General features: G+C 36.0%; 1 protein-coding gene across 1 annotated transcript; it reads left to right on the forward strand.

Moving 5' to 3' along the window:
- Positions 1-243: 243 nt before the first annotated feature.
- Positions 244-12,893, forward strand: LOC145813331 (LEAF RUST 10 DISEASE-RESISTANCE LOCUS RECEPTOR-LIKE PROTEIN KINASE-like 2.8). Its single transcript, XM_082908612.1, has 2 exons — positions 244-1,039; positions 12,700-12,893. The coding sequence occupies exons 1-2, from the start codon at positions 244-246 to the stop codon at positions 12,891-12,893; spliced, it is 990 nt and encodes a 329-aa protein (XP_082764738.1).
- Positions 12,894-26,279: the final 13,386 nt, after the last annotated feature.

The raw sequence follows: 26,279 nt of genomic DNA on the forward strand, positions 1-26,279 counted from the left end.
CACTATTATTTTTATTTTTATTTTTTAATTTTAATTATTATTTAATGTGACTCAAAAAAAAATTAAAAATTGATTTTTAACCAAATTTTTAAAATAAACAATTTATTAAAATATTTAAAACATTTCTCTCTTTTTCATATGTTCTATAATAATCAATCAAACAAAGCCTTACGTACCTTACCCGTTGGGGCCATTACGTCCATCACAGCCAAGACCAGGAGTTGTTGAATGTCTCTTCTCAGCATGCCGCCTCTTCGTGTTAATTTCATCATCACCATCTTCTTGTTCATCGTCAGTAGTCCAACATCACATGGCGCCGACAATGAAAATTACACGACTTGCCACGAAAAAAAATACGACTGCGGAGAGCAAATAAAAGGAATTGGATATCCCTTCTGGGGAGAAGATCGACCTCCGTTCTGCGGCGTTCAAGGTTTTGAGCTCACGTGCTATGGCAATGAAAGCACAACCATAGTTATCCAAAACCAGACTTTGCATGTTCTTCGTATCAATCAATCTTTCAATAACATGACCATTGCTCGAGCCGATCTGTGGGATAATCTTTGCCCTGTGGAATTCAGTGACACGACTTTGAATTTCACTCTTTTCGATTACGGTCCACATCCGCATGTTCTAAATCTTACTTTGCTCTATGGTTGCCTCCCTAATGCATCTTATGATCACATACAAGCACGGGGTCATTTTCAATGCCCCGAGGTAGCGGGGAACCAGAGTAGTAGTAATATTAATTTCTTCGTACAAGGCCTATATGACTTGTATATTCCGGAATGGGAATGTAAGAGCAGAATCAAGGTTCCAGTTCTCCAAGAGGGTCTTTATGCATTTTGGGGGGATGAACACATGACTGTGGAAGAATTGGTGAAGCAGGGATTTGAGGCTGATTATCATGAAATGGACAAATTCCTGGCCTGCGACTCGTGCAATGACTCTGGAGGGGAATGTGACACTGACACTACTACAAATCAAGCAATTTGCTTTTGCCACAATGGACCTCAATCGTACATGTGCCCAGGGCCAGGTGTGTATCTGCTTTTCTTTCCCCAACTTTTGCATATTCTTAGGCTCACTGGATTATGAATTTTTGTGCTAATTTAAAAATGAGAAAAGAAAAAGTGGGTGGATTATGAATGAAATACAATTATATTTCATCTATATTTTTCATTTATTTTTCTTAATCTCTACTCAAAAATCAATAATTTAAATAATGATAATATGAAAGCTATTGTGAATTGAACATTAGTGCTCTAATCTTATTGACTAACAAAAAAATATTAAGGGCTCATAAAAGGGGAAAATATTAGAACGTGAGTCATATGTCAAATATTGAAAAACTAATTCTAATACTCGAATCAATTCTTACGAGAAAAGAAAAATATAGAATGAAATTGTGAAATTAAATTAATTTAATTGATAAATTCCTAAATTAATTTTGATGAAAAGAATGATTGATTATAACCTAATTTAATAACGAATAAATTAAACTAAATAATTAAATTATCAATTATAACTGAAAATGGATTTACTGAATTGGGGAAAAACCTAGGGCGAAGAGTCCACCACTAGTCACGTAAATAGGGTTTTCAAATTGAAAACAATTATGTTATGGTTTGAACGGACACTACAACAAAAAGTACAATCGGCGACTAAAATATCATTTTTCGTCGCAGAAAGTACGGTTTTTGGCGACTAAAATGGAATTAGTCGCCAAAGTTGATCAGTTTTGCTGACTAAAAGAGTTTAGTCGCCGAATATAACGGTTTTGGCGACTAAAAGGCAGTTTAGTCGCCGAATGTAGGGTTTTTAGCGACTATAGGTTGTTTAGTAGCCAAAAGTGACGGTTTTTGGTGACTAAAATAATTTAGTTGCCAAAAGTGATGGTTTTGGCGACTAAAAAACAGCTTAGTCGCCGATTATAGCTGTTTTGCCGACTAAAATTTGTTTGGTCGCTGAAAGGTCAAGAATTGCGACTAAATTGCACTTTAGTCGCCCAAAGTAGAGGTTTTGGCGACTAAAATTCAGTTTAGTCGCCAAAAGTGATATCCTTAGGCGGGATTTAATTCTTTTAGCGACAGAATACAAATTAGTAGCCAAAAAATATAGAATTGGCGACTAAAATTCAGATTTAGTCGCCAAAAGTGCGATCCTAATTTTTTTAGTAAATAATTAATTTTTTACATAAAATATATTAAATAAAAATAATTATTTATATATATATATATAACTTTGTATTAATTCCGGTCAATATAGTATATAAATAATATATTTTGCATTAATATTTACAGAATGTATTAGTGGCGTAGTGGGGATAGAGTGTTGGTAAAGGTTTAGGGTTGGGAGGTTGGTGGTTCGAAACTTGGGAAAAGCAGAGGCAAATTATTTTTTTTCCTGAAAAATACTTTTGGCGACTAAAGTCTGTGGTCGCCGAAAGATAGGGAATTGGCGACGAAAAGTTTAGTCGGCAAATGTATAAATAATAAAAAAAAAATTCAGTATTGGCGACTAAAAGTTTAGTCGCTAAATGTATAATTTCCCAAAATGAAATTCACTATTGGCGACTAATTCTTTGGTCGCCGAAGACATATGTATTGCCGACTAACAAATCTTTAGTCGCCAAAGGTATTCGTGACCATGTATTGGCGACCACAGCGGCGACTAAAATATTTAGTCGGGGAAAGTGAAAATTCTACATTTGTCGACTAAAAAAGGACTTTTGGCGACTAAAAATTTAGTCGCCAAAAGTGTTTTTTCTTGTAGTGGGAATAATACTTCGTAACTACAAGTTTAAAGCATTTAACAAGAAAATCATCACATTCAATGTACGAGCACGAACCATCTCAAGTAGTACGAATCGTTCACTCTAAACTAAGGTAGTGATACGACTCGTCTCTCGTAGTACGATTCGTCTCATACCTTGAATGTGAAATAATAGAAAACCCTTGTATGGAAAACATTCAACAATCACAAAAAGCCGAATATTTGAAGAAATAATGAAAAATATATATATGAAACTTCTAAAACACCATACACGTGTTCAAACCTTTACATAACTGAAAATCAAAAAGAAAAACCTATTACATGGCTAGGGTTTTATCAAAATCCTAGAAAATGAGACTAGCCACTCATAGAGGAGTGGAATAAGGTAGATGGAGAAGAAGCCACCATAGGAGACATGCTTGAAGCTTCAAGTTCCTCTTCTTTTCAAACCCTAGCCTCCCTTTCTTGACAAAAACAACTTCCAGCCTCTATTCCAGCCTTTTCCTTGCCTTCTTATACTTCTGATCTCTTCCAAACAGGTTTAAAACGTCGGGCACATTTTCCCAGAAAAAATCAACGCACGTGCAGGAAAGTCAACTCTCTCCAAATTTTGTCTTTTTGCCCATTTTATGCTCCGACTATGTACAACCTGATTGACATTCAACACACATAAAGTATACAGTTTGACCAGCAAGTGAAATTAAGAGATTCTAATTAACGGCCTCAATGATGTACAATTTGGCCTTAATCATACACGATGTCTGATTCTATTATCACTTTGTATTTCTAGATTCATTCATTCTATAATGTTCCAAAACCCAATAAAATTCTTGTCCAAATAGTTCATAGTTAGTGAAATGTCAAATACAAGCATAGCCTCACTGAAATAAAAAAGCAAATAAAATTATAACTAAAAATAATTTTGTCAAATGAGATTGTCAATTACACAAATTTGACACATACTTATCACTTGACACTTGTCATCTTCTAAAAAATCAACAAAAATGACTAATCTTATTATTTTAACTAATAAATATTAAATTGGGACATTACATAAATTTATTCGAAAATTACTAAATAATTTTTCCACAACTATCTTATGGTCCAGATTTAATGTTGAACAAGTCAATGAAATTGGTCTGATGCAAAATAGGGTTGGCCTGATGTAAAATAGGATTGGGTCCGCATTTGGCGTTCAATATTGAAAATGTTTTGTACTATGAAAAATAAATAAATAAATAAAAGTGTAGTTTTTCTCAGTCCAGTCTTATGTGTTGTGTGTGGACGTGGTCTAGTCTAAGCCGACTACGACAAAGCCTAATTTAAATGATTCTCAGTAATGGATTAATATGATAATTTTAAAGGAGATTTACGTGTATGTCCTAATAAGTAAATTTATTATTCAATAAGTTCTATAATAATTAATAATATTTTTTATTAAATACAATTAAAATATGTCACTAATTGTTAATTTTTAGCGATAATATGAAAATTTTGTCACAAAAAATGTCATTAATTATAAGTTTGAGCGACAGTTTAAAAAAATCATCACAAAAAAATGTCATTAATTCACAACTTTTAGTGAAAATTTAAAAAATTCGTCACAAAAAAGTCACTAATTGTAAGTTTTAGCAACAATTTATAAAAATCATGACAATAAAAAGTCACTAATTGTCAATTTTTAGTGACATGTGTAAAAAATCGTTACAAAAAAATTATTTTTAGCGACGATTTTACCAAAACTTACTTTCAATAGGACTTGATAGGAATTAAGTCTAACTATTAGGATCTATTGATAGTTTACCCTAATTTTTTAATCTCATTATTTTAATATATTTAATTAAATATATATATATATATATAATATTTTTAGAATTATATTTATTATAATTTTTTTAAAAACAAATATGCTAAAATTATTTGATTATAACTATTTCATTAATTTTATTTTTTTACTGAATAATTTACACATTTAAAGATTGGAGGTTAAAAAAAAAAAAAAACTACTCGAATTATATTAATTATGTGGGCTTACTCAATTGGAGATTAGTTTATGCCAAAAATACAAATGTAAGTTGTGATAGTATTTTTTTTCTCGAATATATATTGATATAACTAATTGCTTTACTTGATAATTGGATTGAAACATGTCACCTCACCCACAGAAAAAATAAATAAAAATAATCATAAATAGAATTAGAAAGGAAGTTTCCTACCTCTTTTTTTTCGTGATTTATTAATTAAAATATGAGATAAAAAAAAATAAAATAGTTGAGAGTGACTTCGTTCATACGACAAAAAACATATCAAAAAAAAATATAGAGATCATGAGAAGTAATTTTTAACTTTTTGTATAATTTTGTAACTTTTTAATTTCTTGAATACATATGTTAGAAATTCTAAATAAATTATCAAATATTTTAAACAATACCTACATGGTGTCATGTGAATATTGCTCTTTTTTAATAACTTATTAATTTTTAATTTTTTTAATATTTTATTAATATTCTAATCATAATAATTTAGGAAGATTGACCAATAAGTCTCATATTTAGATTTGTAATCCATATAGTCCTATATTTTTTATTATGAACTATTTAGTCATTTTAGATGTGTAATAGCTCATTTACCCGCTACATTAGAATGTTACATTTGGAAAAAATATATTAAAGAGTTTTTAATTTTTTTAGAGTGTCACATCATACCCGCCACGTAAGAAATCACATGTCACCTTTGGAAAAGTACACTAAGGAGTTTTTAATTTTTTTTAGAATGTCACATCATACCCGCCACGTTGTCACTTTTGAGAAAAGTACACTAAGGAGTTTTTATTTTTTTTTGGAGTGTCACATCATACCCACTACATTGTCACGTTTGAAAAAAAATACACTAAATAATTTTTTTTTATTTTTTTAAAGTGTCACATCATACCTGCCACGTTGTCACATTTGGAAAAAGTACATTAAGGAGTTTTTATTTTTTTTAGAGTGCACACCATACCTACCACGTTATCACTTTTGAGAAAAGTACACTAAAGAGATTTTATTTTTTTTAAAATGTCACATCATATTCGCTACGTTATCACATTTGGCAAAAGTGCACTAAAGAGTCTTTATTTTTATTTTTTTTGGAGTAAAAATTTTGGAGTGTCACATTATATCTGTCACGTTGTCACATTTAGGAAAAATACATTAAAGAGTATTTAATTTTTTTAGAGTGTCATATTAATACATGTTACAGTGGAGTATCACATTATACCTGTCACATTAATAAAAAAAATGGTATAACTGTCCACCAAACCACTACCAAAATAAATAAAAAAATAAGATCATGCGAAAAGAAACCCTCCACTAATAGGACTTAAAAATTCAATTAAAAAAAAAATTAGATTGATTGGAGTATTTATCTGTGAGATGAGATTTATTGATAAATATTCTATTACTAAAGACACCACACGGCCGTATTCCAAAATTATGACTAATCTCTCCAGTTAATGTTGTGTTTGGTTCGGAGATTTGAAAATGGATTTGAAAAAAAAAATTAGAAAAGATAAGTAAAATGTGAATAAAATATACCTATACTTTATTTAATTTCATACATATTTTCTCTTTTTTTTTTTTTTAAATTTCTTTCTAAATCTCTCAATCAAACATAACGTAGACGGTCTTACCAACTCCCTCCAAATTGGGTTTTTTATAATGAGAAATAAAGAAACTAAAAACTGTCCCAAAGATTTTTTTGTAATCTTTCTTCCACTACCAGAGCTTTTCTTTTCTTTTGCTCACTCATCTTCCTTTACTATTATCTAACATTTTCCACTTTGAGCACCATATTGTTTTTTCTTAAATTTTTCTATTTCAATGTGTTTTTAGGTGCAAGATAAAATTTAAAAATTTCTCAAATCTCCAGAATTGAGATTCTCATTATATTATGTAATTAAAAATACCTTTAGATACTAGAATAAAAAAGCATGGAAACATAGAGTTAATTTCGACAATTACATCCATTAGCTGTAATACTTGCTAGTCATTCTTCAACATTTCCTATACCGTTATAATCTTTAATATAATTGTATTAATAAAAGTGACATTTTTTTTTATTCAAATAAAAGTAAGACATTATATATTATATTACCTATACCAATTGCTAAGTTTTAATAGTCCCAATACCCATGGTTGCATTAGTTTATAAAACGCTTTAATTTTTTGTTGGGATATGCTAGTCTATTTTTATTATTTGTCAATTTTAAAATTCTTGTATATAAATTATTTATAAAAACAAATAAATAAATTTGATAATTTTAGTAATATGATTTTATAATTTGATTTTGTAATAAATAAATAGTACGTATAATTTTAAAAATATAAAATAAAATAAATCTGATGTGGCTATATACTTATAATTATTTTGTTATAAATAATTAAAAGAACTTTAAAAAATAAATATATATTAAAAAAAAAAAAAAAAACCAACAACAACAACAATTGGTTGGTCCTCCAATCCTTTTGAAGACTATGGCCGGTCTGGGAAGTTAGTTATTTTTACCTAGTTAAAATAATTGTGTTTGAAAATATTGTTGAATTTTTTTATAATTAAATATGATATTTGTGAAAGAAAAAATAAAATGATTATAAGTTTGATACGATATTTTGTCTTATTAATTATTTTAATTTATTTTATCCTTTATTACTATTTTAATCTAATTTTTTTTTAAAAAAAAAACCTCTTCCAAAACACCCCCGTAAAGAGAAGCTTAAACCCCTGCTGTGCAGATTACGCATAGCACTTGTGTGTATGTGTCTCCCTCACCATTGTGTCATCCTCACATTACATTTCACTTTCAACGCAGGCGAAAGTGAAATTGGGAAAAATATTAATTACCACTTTGGCGTCTTGTTACCGCTTAATAAAAAAAATTATAAATAAAATTAAATAAAAGTTTTATTTTATAATAATCTAATAATATTATAATTTTTATTCTAAATCGAGATTGTTCTGTCACTTATGTCTCGTTTGGAAACAATATATTTTAGTTAAAATGTCGAAAAATTACTATAAGTTATAACATTACTCTTTCTATTTTTTTTATACATCTTTTCGTGAAAAATCTAAAATTATTAAAATAAAATGTTTCCAAACAAGACTTTAACCATTAGACTATCACCTATTGACAATTTTTTTATTATAAATTCTTATTGTTGAGCTTTTCAATTTTTTTAAATTTTTATTAGATAAAATCTTATTTTATTATTTAACCTGAAATTTATAAAATCTTAAATTATTATTATCACGGTGTGATATCACTATCATATCTAATATATATATATATATATATATATATTTTCTGTGAAAATGGTTTTGGAAAGTCCCTCTCTTTTCCACACGTTTTCGGTCACCATCTTTCCACTTACAACAATGATAGTGACCATTAATTTTGGAACTCTAAAAAGACCACTAATGACATGACACTCAATAAAAAAAAATACAAGCCAATAGATCAAATCACTCATGAGAAGACCCACTGCCACATCATTAGTGAAAGCACTAATTAGTGCTCTCACTCATTTTCCTTCCACTTACCAGTCATCACAGTCTCATCTCATTTTTTTATTTTCACGCCTGTCCCCGTCTCCCAATATTCTCTTGCTCAGATTTACATAAAAATTCTATTGTTTGTCTCATATATACATATAAATATTTATGACCGAATATCCCAGTCTCATCTAATCTTTGAATTCATATAAAGTATCCTTTCAAGTGAATTATATTTATGACCGAATATCCCAGTCTCATCTAATCTTTGAATTCATATAAAGTATCCTTTCAAGTGAATTGGGTAAATCTCGAGCAAAACTCATAGGTGTGGCGCCAAGTAGTGGATTGTTCCTAATGAGAATTGAATTTAAGATCTAAAGAGTACACACCCTTAAATCTTAAGTTGTACCAACTAGGCCAATTCCTTAAGATTTGTCTCATATATATATATATATATATATATACATATATAATAATTTTAAATAATTATATTAGAATATATCAATATTAGTGATACAATTAAATATTAATTTGTATCAGGCATTATTAATTGGTATGACAATATCAAAAGTTAAAAATACTAATAGATATGGACTGATATTTAAAACTTTGGATTGTTTTGAAAAGTAGTTAAAAACAAGCATTTTGATTTTTTTTGATTATTTTAAAAAATACGTAAACAAAAATAGAGTAAATGATATAACCAAAAATAAGTTAAGAAATTAACTTTTGACCTTTTAGGTACTTCCCAGAAAAGGCCTTGAATATATATCATTTTTGAAATATTGGCCACATTTTTTCAACAATGATAGAGAGCCCTAATTTCTGTGGCTCAAATGGCTCGAATTTGCCAAAACGACGTCGTTTTGGCAAATTTGAACAATTTGAGCCACAGAAATTAGGGCCCTCAAACATTTTTCACATTTTTTTTAGATTAATGATTGAGGCCTCAAATTTTTTGGCTCAAATTTGGCTCAAAATTTTTTTTTTTTGCTGGGTTGATGCTTTGCTTGTTATTATTATTATTATTTTTATTTATTTTTTTCTGTAATGTATTAACCCAAAAAAAAAAAAAAAATGCATTCGAGACAATTTCGAACCTCATTTTCGAGGCCTCAATCACAGCCGTTTTTTTTAACCCCAAATGCATTTTATGAGTTGGTATAGTACAAGAAGTTAAAGGAAAAAGTATATTACAGTTTATTTAATTAGTCGTTTGGGAACATGGTAGTATTGTTTTGACTTTTTATAAAAAAATATATAAAAAAATAAAGAGAATAATATGACAATTTATAATAACTTTTTAACTAAAATACTTAACCTCCAAATGAGGCAATTATGTTTCTATTAAGAGACCAAACAATATATAAATAAATAACTAAAAGAATTGGCTTAAATTCATGTTTTGGTGTGTTGGGCTCACAAGGATCCCATGAATAATTCATTTTATAAGTTCCTACACGTATATTATTTATGAAAAAAATCATGTCAGCTTGTTAATTGTAACATTTTTATTTAGCACGTTTGTTTAAAAAAAAATGACATGTATATTTTTGAAAACAGGCTGTCTAATACGCAATAAAATGAAAAAATTACGATTATCGGATTATTTTTATGGAAAATATATACAGAGAATCTACAAAATAAATAGTTTAAATTATTAAAACGAGACTCGTGATGGGACCAAGAGCTTGAACCTGATGATCAAGTTCAAATTTGAATTTAAGAAAAATTTAATCCATAAATAAGAAGACTGATATAAAATGACTTGATTTTTGTTTTTGTTTTCTTCTCAAAATATTCGGTTTTTTATTTTTTTATTTATTTTTTATTCATTTTTATTTATTATTATTATTATTTTTTTTGTGACTTCCATGAACTACAATGGATCATTCGAATAAAGTTACCAGAGCTTTCAAATATTCTATTTGAATTTTCCAATGATTCAAATTTTGGTCTTTTTCAATGAGAACAATGCTAGGGACTAAAAGAGTCGCTTCAAATCTTTTTTTAAATCTGTATAAGTATAAAATAATCTTCTCGTAATCTTGTTAACCAAGCTTGCGCTCCTTCAAATGTTGTTGCTTTACTGCCTAAAAATACAAGTGAGCTAACCGACGAGTGTATACCAAAAACCCCTCTGATGCCTAAGTCAGCAAGTAGACAATAGACAATAAGCTCTATGTATTTGAGAGCAAGAATTGCAATACCTGTGCATAGGTTTTGTCATGAGCTCTTATAGATTCCACGTGAAACAATCCTAGTAGACCTCTATCCCTCCTTAGCAGAGTCCTCCTAAGAATCACATTCTTAAACGATAATGCTTATCCTTAGAACACCCTTCTCTCTACCAACCAGGTGAAATGGTTCAAACTCTTTTTCTTGGCGGTCGTTGTGGTTAACCGAGCTATCTCGGATCTTTGCTCCCCTTGGTAGAGCCGTGATAACCTTAACTATAGGATGGCACCCTGCTAAGCTACACATAGCTCGGCCCTCTTTATTGACAATATCTCGGTCCACTAAAGGATTGCCTTCAGATACCTAGGTCCAGGCCCTAGCAACACATTTTTTACCGGACTAGTGTCAGCTTAACCCAAGACTGAGCTACACAAGCTCTTATTTCAGCCCATTGCACAGCCCAACTTTCAAACAGGATTTTACTTAGCTCTGCCCAATTTGTCTATTCAAATTATCCTCTCAATTGCTCCTTAATTCCATCTGCACTGCATGATTAGGATTACTTACCTCTAGCTAAGCTAAGAATGCTCAAATTAACCGAGCTAAAACATTTGTTTGGTCCCACAAATTTCTTTTCAATTGCACAACATATCCATCTACCAGCATGGTACTCGTAACACGTCTGACATACCTGACACGTCTGAAACACGTGGCAGTCCCCCATTGTGCCTGTATCCCTGTTACAGCTGTCATACACTACCCAAATATTTGAACAGTCCCGTCTTTTCAAGTAGTATGTATAAAATGCCTATACCTACGAACAACCAGTTCACTATTTACCATCTTCAACCAAACCCTAAAACCCGTGCCTCCTCCTCGCATCTCGATTCTTCCATTATTGCCGCGAACTTCTTCACCGCTGAACTCACAATTGCCTGGAGAATCGTTTTTGCTGTCTGGGACTCAATTCTGCCTTCAAATCTGTAAGTTTCTTTCACTCTCTTATGTTATTCCACTGTTATGCAAGTTGTTCTTCATTTTTGGGTGCTCTAGCGCTAATAGTTCTTCCACACAGGTTTAAAAATAACATATTCATATACTAATCCACCAAACGAGCATAATATCAACTTGAAATGGTCTTAGCAGCACTGTAAGCCCTTAAAATCTCAAGATCTAAGATGAACAACCCATGGCTGGAACTAAAACAAGTCATAAGTTAGCGAATTTGATCCGAAATCAAGCTGAAATCGAAATAAAAACCAGTTTGCACAGTTTTTCTAGGAATCACGACAGAGATAAGAATATTATGGCTAATTCTAACTGGGCTGACAAATTGCCCCTAACCAGGACCGATTTAAAACCGTACCCTTTTCCTCGGCTAAGGTAAAAATAACGCACAGGGTCATGTGGCCGAGCGAACAAACCTGATTGATTTACATTGTCGCCTTAGCTCGGCCAATACTTGGGCATAACAAAATTTATTTTCTACCTTACAGACTTGACTAGGTTGGCCAGGCACTCCCTTTCACATAGCCCCTTGGCAGTGCTGCTCAACCGAGCAACCAGATCAAAGCCAAGCTAGACAGTCGAGCTAGACAGCCAAGGAAAACTCAGTAACCCTTAATTTAAGACCATGGGCAAGTACTGTTTTATGGTAAGCTCGTCGGGTGCGATAGCCAAATTCTGAAAGGAAATATGCCATTCCATATGACATATAATTCAGTATGGCTGAGTGGGGCAAACTCGATTGTTGCCCTTTCACTGTAATATCAATAGTAGAGGGTGGACTCCACTTCCCAGTCCAACCCTTTATTTGTGAATTCCTCAGGTAGATCAGACTCTACCCCACCCAATTGTCCACTAACATATATAGGATTATAAATGGCATCGCCGAGCTCAACCATCGTCTCAGCCTTAACCTTAAACTAGCTGAGATATTCCACCAATACTGGCTCGGTCGGAATGATAACAGTTGGTTCTACTACCTTAAAGTTAAAAGAGGCTGAGAGAAAGTCGTCAAGCACACACCGGACAAAGACTTGCACGACGATGACTTTCTCTCGACCTTTGGAAATTACGAGGACCAGGAGGCCAGGATACCAAGCTATAACATAAACTGGAATAAAGGCAACGCCGGTATGAGTAACTCGGTTTTACTCTTCTTAGCTATTTAATCACTTACAACCGTGTTAACCTTTTAATTTTTTGTAGATCTGAACGTACGCAAGGAGAATTACCCATACGCTAACCAAGACGCGCTCCGCACCTCACTAAGATATTGGCATAGGGATTGGATAGAGCTACTAAGCTTTGAGCCAACTTACCGGTATAGCAGCAAGAGGAGGAGCAAAGTCACTGACTTCTTCCTCGAACCTTCACCAGAACCAGACCCAAGCCTTCCTTAAATCAATCTCGTCCTTGTCACCAAAGAGCAAGAAATGGCAAAAAGAAGAGTCGTACGTGCCCTCATTACTGAGAAGGCTCCTGCTGCCACTGCCGAGGTTAAAGCCAAGCTGCGCACAACTGAGCAACCGCGTGAAACCGTTGTCGCTCTCCCAACCACAAGGGCATCCACATCTCGGCCCAGCAAGAGGCCTCGTACTTCATCCACCGAACAACAATGGTTGGTGGATGAAGTGGAGACTGAGCAACTTAAAACCGCACAACCCTAGAGAGTCCACCGCTTTGGCCATGCTAACACGTATTTCCCCCCGATGTGGAAACCAGCCGTGTCCTTTAAGGGTCGCGTTATAACCACCACCAACTCAGTGTGCGCTGAGAAGAACCACCAACTGGCCTTCAATTTGGTGAAGAGCGCCTGTCTATTGGCAGACATGGAGCGGCATGAGCAATTGACCGAACTCAAGGCAATTCGATCGGCCACCAAATCTCTCATTTTGGTAAGTATAAATTCTACGTTTCGTCTCCAACGCTTTGTTCATTTTTGCTAATGCTTTCTCATGATTTGTAGGCTGTAAAGAAAAATCACGTTGCCCATCAACGTGTACTAGAACTGAGGAAAACTACCAAGGTGGCCATTACGAATAGCGAGGCCAAGGCGGTCGAGCTATAGAAAATCAAGGCAAAACTAGCCGAGATAGTCACCGATTGGGACCAATTGGCCGAGAAAGTTAAATCAGCTAAAGATGACAAACAAAAGGCCCTAGCTGAGAAGAAAAACCTCTATCTGCTTGAACTCACCAAGCTCGAGAAGAAAGAAGACACCAAAATAAAGGAACTAGAGAAAAAAATAGTGGATGCTGAGGACAGAGGTTACAAGAAAGACGAAGAAGCCTACGTCCAGCAATGCGAAACGGCCAAGGATATCTTTTTGAAGTGTGGCTAGAAAGCGACAGCAGAGAAGCTCGATCAGCTTGCAGACTCTGAGATCTTCCTCAACCCTCTTCCCCATTTTATTCCAAGTTACATGGCGGCTTATGCCAACGTCATACAACAAAAGTTCCTTGCTGTGGAAGAGGAAGAGAGCCTTACGTCGAATTTTGTGACTTTCTTGGCTACTGTTAACCCCATTTGTCAACCCCCTTGGCTAGCTCAGTTGGAAGTACCCAATCAGATCTACCCGAATATCAATCTGACCATTGATGAAGATGTTGAGGCTGAGCTGGTAGCAACGAAAATCGATAAGGATGTCGATGCCAAGCTAGATGATCTGTTTGTATGACCATGATGAGACTTGCTCTTATTCTCCATTTTTGAAGTAGTTTTTGTTTTAATTTGTTTTGTTTTGTTTGTTTGTTTTCTTCTTCTTCTTTTTTTTTTTTTTAATGTAACTGGGCTACATGCCCCTCCTTATAATCATTCCTCAAATCAATGAAAAACTTCAAACTTTTTGCTCACCAATTGTATCTCTCTTATGTTACTTTCTGAATGTGCTCCCCCATTGTGAAGGCATACTTTGCCGCGCTTATCTGTTCAGCTACACATGATAATTCCAATATTCTTTGGCTGAGATAACCATCTCGGTTAAGGAGTCCAAAAATCTGTTGGTCAAACCTGTCAATCCTCTTTAGCCGAGATAACCATCTCAGCTAAAGAGTGCAAAGAATTATGTTGGTCAATCCTGTCAATCTTTTTTAGCCGAGATAACCATCTTGACTGAAGAGTGCAAAAATTGTGTTGATCAAGCTTGCCAACCTTCTTTAGCCGAGATAATCTTATCTTAGCTAAATATTGCAAAAATTGTGTTGGTTAATCCTGTTAACCTTCTTTAGCCAAGATAACCATCTTGGCTAAACAGTGTAAAAATTGTGTTAGTCAATCCTGCCAACCTTCTTTAGCCGAGATAACCATCTTGGCTAAACAGTGTAAAAATTGTGTTAGTCAATCCTGCCATCTCGGCTAAAGAGTGTAAAAATTGTGTTGGTCAATATTGCCAACCTTTTTTGGCCGAAATAATCATCTCAGCTAAAGAGTGCAAAAATAGTATTGGTTAAACCTACCAACCTTCTTTGCCCCCCAGTCGGGCAAAGATTTACACACAGATCGAAATAAATACAAGTATAGAAAAATTTACCCAAAAAAATTGTCTACTTATTTTATTTGAATGTTAGACCAAAATGTAAAAGAAAATTACAAGTGTAAAGAGCTAAAATAGAATATCTTGAGATTGGCCGTGTGCCATGGACTTGGGATAACTCGGCCGTCTACTTCTTTTAAGTGGTAGGCTCATTTTCCTACTAATCCCACCACTTTGTACAGCCCTTCCCAGTTGGGTCCTAATTTGCCATCCCCAGGTACCAAAGTATTTCTCATTACTTTGCGTAGCACCCAATCTCTAATCTTGAATTGTCTTGGATACACTGCCTTGTTATATTTTCTAGACAGTTCCTGCTGATATGAGGCGATGTGGATCAATGCCCTTTCTCTTCGTTCTTCGGCTAGATCAAGTTCCAAGGATATGGCTTCTCCATTCAAACTCAGATCAAAATTTTTGTTTCTAATGGTGGGGAGGCCAACTTCCAGGGAGATTACTACTTTCATGCCATAGGCCAAGGCAAAAAGCATTTCGCCGGTCAATCGCTTAGGTGTAGTTTGGTAAGCCCATAAGAAGTGGGGAAGTTTCTTAGCCCATTTTCTTTTTGCTTTTTCTAGCCTTTTCTTCAGACCATCTAAGACTACGCTGTTGGAGGCTTCGGCCTGGCCGTTAGCTTAAGGGTATGCCAACATGGAGTTGTAAAATTCGATCTTGTGCTCTTTGTAAAAATCGACCATCTAAGACTACTTTGTTGGAGGCTTCAGCCTAGACGTTGGCTTAAGGGTATGCCAACATGGAGTTGTAAAATTTGATCTTGTGCTCTTTGCAAAAACCCCTAAAGATTCTTCCATCAAATTGGGTGCCGTTGTCAAATATCAAGGCCTTGGGGATTCCAAACCAGGTTATGATGTTCTGCCAAACAAACTTCTTGATGTCTTTTTCTTTGATGGATGCAAGCGCCTCTGCCTCCACCTTTTTTGTGAAGTAGTCTGTCGCCGCAATGAAGAACTTTCTGTTGCCCGACGCGGTTAGGATTGGTCCCAATATGTATAAGTCCCACATTACAAAAGGCCAAGGACTGGTCAGAGGTAGGAGCTCTCTGGCTGGTTGAAGGATTTGATGCATAAACTTCTGACATTTTTTACATTTCTTGACATATTTTTCTGCGTTTGCTTACATATATAGCCACCAATACCCTTATGAAATAGCTCGGTAGGCCATAGATCTCCCCCCTTGGTGGCTTCCACAAATGCCCTCGTGAATTTTGAACAAGAATGCCTTAACTTTGCTAGGATGGACGCATTTCAAGTACGGTCCTGCAAAGGACTTTTTGTATAGTGCTAGAGATGGGAAAATCCAAAACCGTTGTGACTTTGCACGAATCTTATTGGCCTTCTTCTTATCTTCTGGAAAAATGTCATTTTTTAAGAACACCACGATGGGGTCCATCCATGAGGGACCTAGCTTGCAGTAGCATACCTCGGCCGCTTTAGGTTCCTCGATGCTCAGTCTTGGCAGGAAGTCAACTAGAAAAAAGTGTGGGATAGAAGTGTCTGCCATCGACTCCAAACCAGCCAATTCATTTGCCTTGTTATTTTCTTCTCAGTTGATTTGCTCTATCCTCACGACTTCGAATTTCATGATTTCATTCCTAACCAACTCTTGATACTTGGTCATTCTGTCATCTTTCGCTTCATACTCGCAGGATATCTGGTTAACTACTAGTTGGGAGTCGCTGTACACTATTAGCTCGGTGGCCTTCATCCAATAGGCTGACTTTAAACCGGCTAACAATGCTTCATACTCGGTGTAATAACCCTCACCACTGATTACTGACAACTCCACTGATTACTGCTAAACTGAGATTGATTATGAAAAGTAATTGAATCGACTGAAATACTGAACTGACTGATTGATTGTACTAGTTTAAATGCATGTCTATCTGTTTGACTGTTTAATTATCTGTCCATGTTTATGTCGTAAATTGCGAATTGAAGGCCTTATCGGAAGCCGAATCCAGAATCGATTGATGTTTTATGATCATTAGAATTTATAAGATTTTATGGTGTATTTATCTGAAATGTGAATTGGTATGATTTAATTAGATTAAACTAAGCTTAACCCCACAAGTTGCCTTATCTACAACTTTGCCATTATAGTGGGCCATTATCTACACATTGTTTAGAGCCTTATCACACTTAGCCAAAACATTTTCATCAGCCATTTTGGGTTCTTGACCGGCTAGAGTGACAGAAACAGGAGGCTTGTAGAATCAACTAGGAGATTGCCTTGAATTATGGGACAATTGAAGTATAGATTGCAAATTGAGCTCTCCTATCTTGCATTGGAGACCTAAGGTAGTATAATTACCCTCTTGTTTATGATTTGATCTTGTTCTTGCATGATTCATGTCTAAATTAAGGGATTGAGTCTAGAACTAGCTTAAGTTGTTGAATTGAAGCTTAATCTTTGCATGCATGGCATACTCTTGCATTTTTGAGGTTGTTCTTCATAAATTTGCCACATGCATGTTCATATTTTTGCATTGGACCATGATTTCATCTTGGTTTTGAAGGAATTGGCTCATTTGAGCAAGTAAATAAAGCTTTGAATTGATTTAAACTCATGCATGTCATGTTTGAGTTATGTTCTTGAGTTTTGGTTTGAGATTGGATTTATTTGAACTATCTTTGGGCTTTGATTTTTACAATTGAGCTTTGAATCATGTTAAACTATGAGTTTTGAAGTGTTTTCCAGGAAATGGGCCTAAAGGAATCGAATTTGATACATTTGTAGTTGAATTTGAGCTTGAGGTTCAAATCTGGGAATTCCAGATTTTGAACTCACGCTCGAGCGGGGTGACTGGTGCTCGAGCGTGGAAATCGTACTTCCAGCATTTTGTTCTATTTTTAAGTCAGCTCGAGCGGGTTAATTTACGCTCGAACGGGACTTTGTGTCTTACGCTCGAGTGGGTGTCGAGCGCCCAATCGAGCGTGAATTTCACCTATCCAGCACTTTTGATTGTTTTGCAGTACGCTCGAGCGGATGAGTCTACGCTCGAGTGGAAACCTTTGTCTGCATGTCCGCTCGAGCGGAGTAACATACATTCGAGCGGGACCCCTGTTTTCTGAAAATGCTTTTAAAGTGCACCTTTGCATCCTCATTTCATCCTAGGCATTCTTAGGCCTAGTTTAAGACATCTTAATGAGGATATAGATGTGGAACCACACCGAGTCTAAGTAGGGACTAAGCCTTTGTTTCTTGAATGTGAACTTAGTGTGTGTTCATCCTGTAAACTGTGTAGGGTTGGCATCTGAGGACGCGCTCTAGCTTAACTGTAGCCCAGAACTCTGTGAGTAACAACTGTGTAAAGATATGTTCAAAGATGAATATTTTCTGACTGTTAACTGAACTACTTTCTGAACTGTTACTATTGACTAAATGAATGTATGTCATCTATTCTGAACTGTATTGTGGCATCCTTAGCAACTACTGTTACTGTTACTACTACTGTTACAGAGATCTCTGTCGGTTCCCACGTTTGGAACCATTACTGATGGCCATCATCGACTGCTCGGTCTTTTAAGACCTACTGTTTACTGTACTGCTATGCTAATGGATGTACCACATATGACTGTTATGACTGAATGATTGAAATACTGATTTAATGAATTGTTTTCATTACTGTAAGGACATTCATTCTTAACCTCTTTATGCATTATGTTATTCACTGGGTTTTAGCTCACTGTTTATATATATATATATATAGGTGTACAGGCACCAGACCGGAGCTAGGAGTGTGGGTTAGACCCCCTTTTTGTCAAGCCAACCACTGTGTCTCACTGCGAGGTTCCGAGCCTGCCAAGCTATGGCTTAGGGGTGTTTTAATTTCCCTCGTCTGTCTCTGTATCTATTTTGTAATAACTGCATAGACTGATAGCACTGTACTATACTGTTTAACAGGGATTAGGTCCCTGTTTTGATCAACTATAAATGTTGTACATACTGTTCTGTACTGTTAATGTATATACGTATGAAAAATCTTTTGCATACAGACTCACAGCTCATTGGACATTGTTTATTTACTGTTTTGGCTTCCGTCATGCCCCTGTACTCTGTATTACTGTCTTACTGTTAAATAGGGCTTCGGTAATCTCGGATTACTGGCCGGTTACGGTGCTAAACCCATAAGGGCAGGTTTGGGTCATGACAGAGTGGTATCAGAGCGACACTTAACCACAAGTTATACCACACACACGTGTCCAAATGAGCTATAGGGTGTCCTAGAAGAGCAATTAGGGCATCACATGAGCATGAAAAGTGTGTGTGGATATGACATGAATATGTGTTAATGTGCTGAAACATATAACTGCTTATGTTTAAATGTTTAAAGTATGCAACTTCCTATGTTTATTATTATAATGTTGCATATAGTGAAGTGGATAATGCAAGCACTACTAATGAAACTGAATCCCCTGAGGCAAGAATGGCGAGGTTGGAAAGAATGGTAGAACTATTAATTGCAAGACTAGAACAACAACAGAACCAACAGCCCCCACCCCTACTCCGGTACAGCCGGAGCCGAATGTTAATGATGGGGATATAATTGCTCTCACCCAGAAGTTCAGCAAAATGAAATCGCCATCCTTTCAGGGAGGCCTCGAACCGCTAAAGGCTGAAGCTTAGGTCCTTGAGACAGAAAAATTGTTCGAAGTTTTTCCATGTTTTGAAGCACACAAAGTGCTATTGGCCATCTTTACACTACAGAAGAGGCCAGAAGGTGGTGGATGTTAGTTCGCAACACCAACACTGTTGTGACTTGGGCTCAATTGAAGGAGTCCTTCTTCAAAAAGTATTTCCAGCAGTGTGTCAGGGACAGAAAAGTGACTGAGTTTGAACAGCTGAGACAGGGTACTATGTCCATTGCTGAATATGAAACAAAGTTCACCAAACTTGCTAGATATGCACCACATATGGTGGACACTAACTACAAGAAAGCCAGAAAGTTTGAGGGCGGCCTTAATGTTGCAATACTGGACCGAATAAAAGTTTCAAAGCTACCGAACTATGTAAATGTTCTTGACCGAGCATTAATAGCTGAGTCGAACATCGAGGCACTGAAACAAACTGAAGCACCAGCGTCTGAATGGCGTGGTAAAAGGAAGGCTTTTAAGTTCAAGAAAGGCAAAAATAACCCATTGAACAAGAAACAGAATACGGGGTCAACAATTAGCCCCCGCCAAGGGAGTGGTTCCATACCACCCTGTTCTGAGTGTAGCAAGAAGCACAAAGGGGTTTGTTACAAAATATCTGGAGCTTGTTACAGGTGTGGCAAAGTGGGCCACATGGTTAAAGACTGCCCCTCTGCTCTGCAGGCCAATAGTAAAGCTGCACCTAGTGCAGCAGTATCGACTGCTACACCAAAGCCTAACCCTAAAATTACTAGGAAAGAGCCTATGAGGCAAGGCCGAGTGTTCGCACTCGTACCGAGAGACGTACAAAATACCGAGACCGTCGTGTCAGGTATCCTCTCTATTTGTACCCAAAATGCTTATGTACTGATTGATTCGGGGTCTACACATTCATACGTGTCGCATGCTTTTTTACGAAAATTGAATAAACCATTAGAACCCATGAATTATCTGTTAGTTGTATCTTCAACTGTTGGGGGATCTATGACTTGTGCTTATATGTACCCTGCATGTGAAATTATTATTGGGGATATGCATCTGTATATTGACTTACTGCCATTGAATATTGACCATTTCGACGTAATATTGGGAATGGATTGGTTACAAAAATATCATGCTACTATTGACTGTGTAACTAAACAAGTGATTTTCCGTCCACCTGGTTTACCCGAATTTGTGTTTAATGGGGTTGGAGTAGTACCTCTCCCGTATCTGATTTCATCCATGAAAGCCTGTAAATTGATTAAGAATGGATGTAAAAGGTATCTGTGTTATGTATTGATTGTACCTACTGATGATAATGCTAATGTGAACAGTATTCCTATAGTCAGAGAATTCCCAGATGTTTTCCCAGATAGTCTACCAGGGGATTTGATTGATAGGGAGATTGAGTTTACTATTGATGTAATTCCGGGTACACAGCCAGTATCTAAAGCTCCATACCGAATGGCATCTACCGAATTGAAAGAACTAAAAGTTCAGCTGCAAGAACTGTTAGACAAAAAGTTCATCAGGCCTAGTACTTCACAGTGGGGCACACCTGTCTTGTTTGTGAGAAAGAAAGACGGCTCTCTGAGGCTTTGTATCGATTACCGTGAATTGAACAAGGTAACTATGAAAAATAAATATCCATTGCCGCGTATTGATGACTTATTTGATCAGTTACAGGGTGCTCAAGTTTTCTCTAAGATTGATCTCAGATCCAGATATCATCAGCTGAAAGTTAAACCAGAAAACATTGATAAAACTGCTTTTCGAACGAGGTATGGACATTACGAATTTTTAGTTATGCCTTTTGGAGTTACCAATGCACCTGCTGTATTTATGGACCTCATGAACAGAATCTTTAAACCATTCCTCGATGACTTTATTGTTGTATTCATTGATGACATTCTAATTTATTCTAAAAGTAGAGAAGAACATGAACATCATCTGAGACTTGCCCTACAGACCCTAAGGGAACAGAAACTTTTTGCTAAACTGTCTAAATGTGAATTTTGGCTTGATCATGTTATGTTTTTGGGACATGTTATTAGTAAGGATGGAATTTCAGTTGATCCACAGAAGGTTGAAGCAGTAGTGAACTGGCCTAGACCAACAAATGTTACAGAAGTCCGAAGCTTTTTGGGATTAGCTGGATATTACAGAAGATTTGTCAAAGATTTCTCCAAAATTGCCTTACCGTTGACTCAGTTAATTCAGAAGGGGATATTATTCGACTGGACTGACTAAAGGAAATCAGCTTTCCAAGAGTTGAAAACTCGACTTGGGACTGCACCGGTTCTTACCCTACCTTCAGGTACGGATGGTTTTACCGTTTTTAGTGATGCTTCTCATAAGGGTTTAGGATGTGTTTTAATGCAGAATGGGAGAGTTATTGTCTATGCTTCCCGACAACTGAGACCGCATGAAAAGAACTACCCGACCTATGACTTGGAACTTGCTGCAGAGGTGTTTGCCTTAAAAATCTGGCGTCATTACCTTTATGGGGCTACATGTGAAGTATATACCGACCACAAGAGTTTAAAGTATTTCTTCACATAGAAAGAACTGAACATGAGACAGCGGAGATGGCTAGAATTGATTAAAGACTATGACTTACAGATTTTGTACCATCCGGGAAAAGCCAACACCGTTGCCGATGCATTGAGTCAAAAATCGATTGGAAACTTAGCCTGTTTACTCACCGGACCGAAAGAGTTGCTTTGTGACCTTGAAAAATCTAAAATTAAAATTGTTTTGTGAGAACAAGGTGGAACAATAGCTGCTATTTCTGCTCAACCAGCACTGATTGAAGAGATTAAAAAGAAACAGCAACAGGATGACTTCTTGAAGAAGATCATCGAAGAACGGGAATCTAAACCGGGACCGGGTTTCAAATTTGAGAATAATGTATTGAAATTTCAGGGAAGACTGTGTGTACCGAATAATACTGAACTGAAAAGAAGAGTTCTGCAAGAGGGCCACAATTCGAAACTGTCTATCCATCCAAGGAATACAAAAATGTACCAAGATTTGAAACTTAATTTCTGGTGGCCGGGAATGAAGAAAGAAATTACTGATTTTGTATCGAAATGTCTTCATTGCCAACAAGTCAAAGCCAAACATCAACGACCGGCAGGCTTACTGCAGCCCTTATTTATACCGGAGTGGAAATAGAAACATATCACTATAGATTTTATCGTTGGTTTGCCTCGCTCCAGTAAAGGTATGGACTCAATTTGGGTTATAGTTGATAGACTGACTAAATCTGCTTACTTTTTACCTGTCAAAACAATTTAGAATGCGGACAAATTGGCTATACTCTACATTGATGAAATTGTTAGACTACATGGAGTGCCTATGTCCATTGTTTCTGATAGGGACTCGAAGTTTACATCGAGATTCTAGCAAAGCTTACAGACTGCATTGGGTACTGAACTGAGACTGAGTAGTGCTTATCATCCTCAGACAGATAGCCAGTCAGAAAGAACCATCCAGACTCTGGAGGATTTACTGAGAATGTGTGTCCTTGATTTTCAGGGAAATTGGGAAAGCCATTTGCCATTGGCTGAATTCGCCTACAACAACATCTTCCATTCAAGTATTGGTATGGCGCCTTTCGAGGCATTGTATGGTAGAAAATGTCGATCTTCGATTTGTTGGGCAGAAATTGGAGATGGGCCTTTGCTTGGGCCCGAGATTGTATATGAAACGACTGAAAAAGTAAAACTGATACAACAGAGACTGAAAACTGCACAGAGCCGACAGAAAAATTATGCGGATGTCAGAAAATATGACAGAGACTATGAAGTGGGTGATCACATTTTTGTGAAAGTGACACCGATGAAAGGCCAGACTCGTTTTGGAGTCAAGGGCAAGTTGGCACCGAGATACGTCGGACCGTATGAAATTATTGGCAAAATCAATCCAGTGGCGTATCAAGTTGCGCTTCCTCTTGAAATGGAGCATATGCATAATGTCTTCCACGTTTCTATGTTGAGGGACTACCTCCGGGATCCTTTCCATGTGATAGAGCCTACTCGTGTAGTGCTGAGTGATGACTACACTTACGAAGAACGGCCTATTCAGATTATAAACAGACAGATCAAGAAGTTGAGAAAAAAAGAGATCCCGTTAGTGAAAGTTGACTGGCAAAACCATAGTGGCGTGCATGCCACCTGGGAAAGGGAAGATAACATGGCGAAAAGATATCCTGAACTGTTTCCACTGAATCCCGTTTTCTTCCAAAATGAAGGTAACTCGAGTTTAGAGGACTAAACTCTTTTTAAGGAGGGGAGACTGTAATAACCCTCACCACTGATTACTGACAACCCCACAGATTACTGCTAAACTGAGATTGATTATGAAAAGTAATTGAATCAACTGAAATATTGAACTAACTGATTGATTGTACTAGTTTAAATGCATGTCTATCTGTTTGACTGTTTAATTATCTATCCACGTTTATGTCGTAAATTGCGAATTGAAAGCCTTATCGGCGGCCGAATCCGGAATCGATTGATGTTTTATGATCATTAGAATTTATAAGATTTTATGGTGTATTTATCTGAAATATGAATTGGTATGATTTAATTAGATTAAACTAAGCTTAACCCCACAAGTTGCCTTATCTACAACTTTGCCATTATAGTGGGCCATTACCTACACATTGTTTGGAGCCTTATCACACTTAGCCAAAACATTTTCATCAGCCATTTTGGGTTCTTGACCGGCTAAAGTGAGAGAAATAGGAGGCTTGTAGAATCAACTAGGAGATTGCCTTGAATTGTGGGAGAATTGAAGTATAGATTGCAAATTGAGCTCCCTTATCTTGCATTGGAGACCTAAGGTAGTATAATTACCCTCTTGTTTATGATTTGAGCTTGTTCTTGCATGTTTCATGTCTAAATTAAGGGATTGAGTCTAGAACTAGCTTAAGTTGTTGAATTGAAGCTTAATCTTTGCATGCATGGCATACTCTTGCATTTTTGAGGTTGTTCTTCATAAATTTGCCACATGCATGTTCATATTTTTGCATTGGACCATGATTTCATCTTGGTTTTGAAGGAATTGGCTCATTTGAGCAAGTAATTAAAGCTTTGAATTGGTTTAAACTCATGCATGTCATGTTTGAGTTATGTTCTTGAGTTTTGGTTTGAAATTGGATTTATTTGAACTACCTTTGGGCTTTGATTTTTACAATTGAGCTTTGAATCTTGTTAAACTATGAGTTTTGAAGTGTTTTCCAGGAAATGGGCCCAAAGGAATCGAATTTGATACATTTGTAGTTGAATTTGAGCTTGAGGTTCAAATCTGGGAATTCCAGATTTTGAACTCACGCTTGAGCGGGGTGATTGGCGCTCGAGCGTGGAAATCGTACTTCCAGCATTTTGTTCTGTTTTTAAGTCAGCTCGAGCGGGGTAATTTATGCTCGAGCGGGACCTTGTGTCTTACGCTCGAGCGGGTGTTGAGCCTATCCAGCACTTTTGACTATTTTACAGTACGCTCGAGCGGATGAGTCTACGCTAGAGCGGAAACCTTTGTCTGCATGTCCGCTCGAGCGGAGTAACATACGCTCGAGCGAGACCCCTGTTTTCTGAAAATGCTTTTAAAGTGCACCTTTGCATCCTCATTTCATCCTAGGCATTCTTAGGCCTAGTTTAAGGCATCTTAATGAGGATATAGATGTAGAACCACATCGAGTCTAAGTAGGGACAAAGCCTTTGTTTCCTGAATGTGAACTTAGTGTGTTCATCCTGTAAACTGTGTAGGGTTGGCATCTGAGGACGCGCTCTAGCTTAACTGTAGCCCAGAACTCTGTGAGTAACAACTGTGTAAAGATATGTTCAAAGATGAATATTTTCTGAATGTTAACTGAATTGCTTTCTGAACTGTTACTATTAACTGAATGAATGTATGTCCTCTATTCTGAACTGTATTGTGGCATCCTTAACAATTAATGTTACTGTTACTGTTACTGCTACTGTTACAGAGATCTCTGTCGGTTCCCACGTTTGGAACCATTACTGATGGCCATCATCGACTGCTCGGTCTTTTAAGACCTACTGTTTACTGTACTGTTATGCTAATGGATGTACCACATATGACTGTTATGACTGAATGATTGAAATACTGATTTAATGAATTGTTTTCATTACTGCAAGGACATTCATTCTTAACCTCTTTACGCATTATGTTATTCACTGGGTTTTTGCTCACTGTTTATATATATATGTAGGTGTACAGGCACTAGATCGGAGCTAGGAGCGTGGGTTAGACCCCCTTTTTGTCAAGCCAACCACTGTGCCTCACTACGAGGTTCCGAGCCTGCCAAGCTATGGCTTAGGGGTGTTTTAATTTCCCTCGTCTGTCTCTATATCTGTTTTGTAATAACTGCATAGATTGATAACACTGTACTATACTATTTAACAGGGATTAGGTCTCTGTTCTGATCGACTGTAAATGTTGTATATACTGTTCTGTACTGTTCATGTATATACGTATGAAAAATCTTTTGCATACAGACTCACAGCTCATAGGACATTGTTTATTTACTATTTTGGCTTCCGCTATGCCCCTGTACTCTGTATTGCTGTCTTACTGTTAAACAGGCCTTCGGTAAT

This window comes from Camellia sinensis, chromosome 15 (genome assembly GCF_055761805.1).
Source record: "Camellia sinensis isolate YWXY chromosome 15, ASM5576180v1, whole genome shotgun sequence".
Lineage (NCBI taxonomy): Eukaryota > Viridiplantae > Streptophyta > Magnoliopsida > Ericales > Theaceae > Camellia > Camellia sinensis.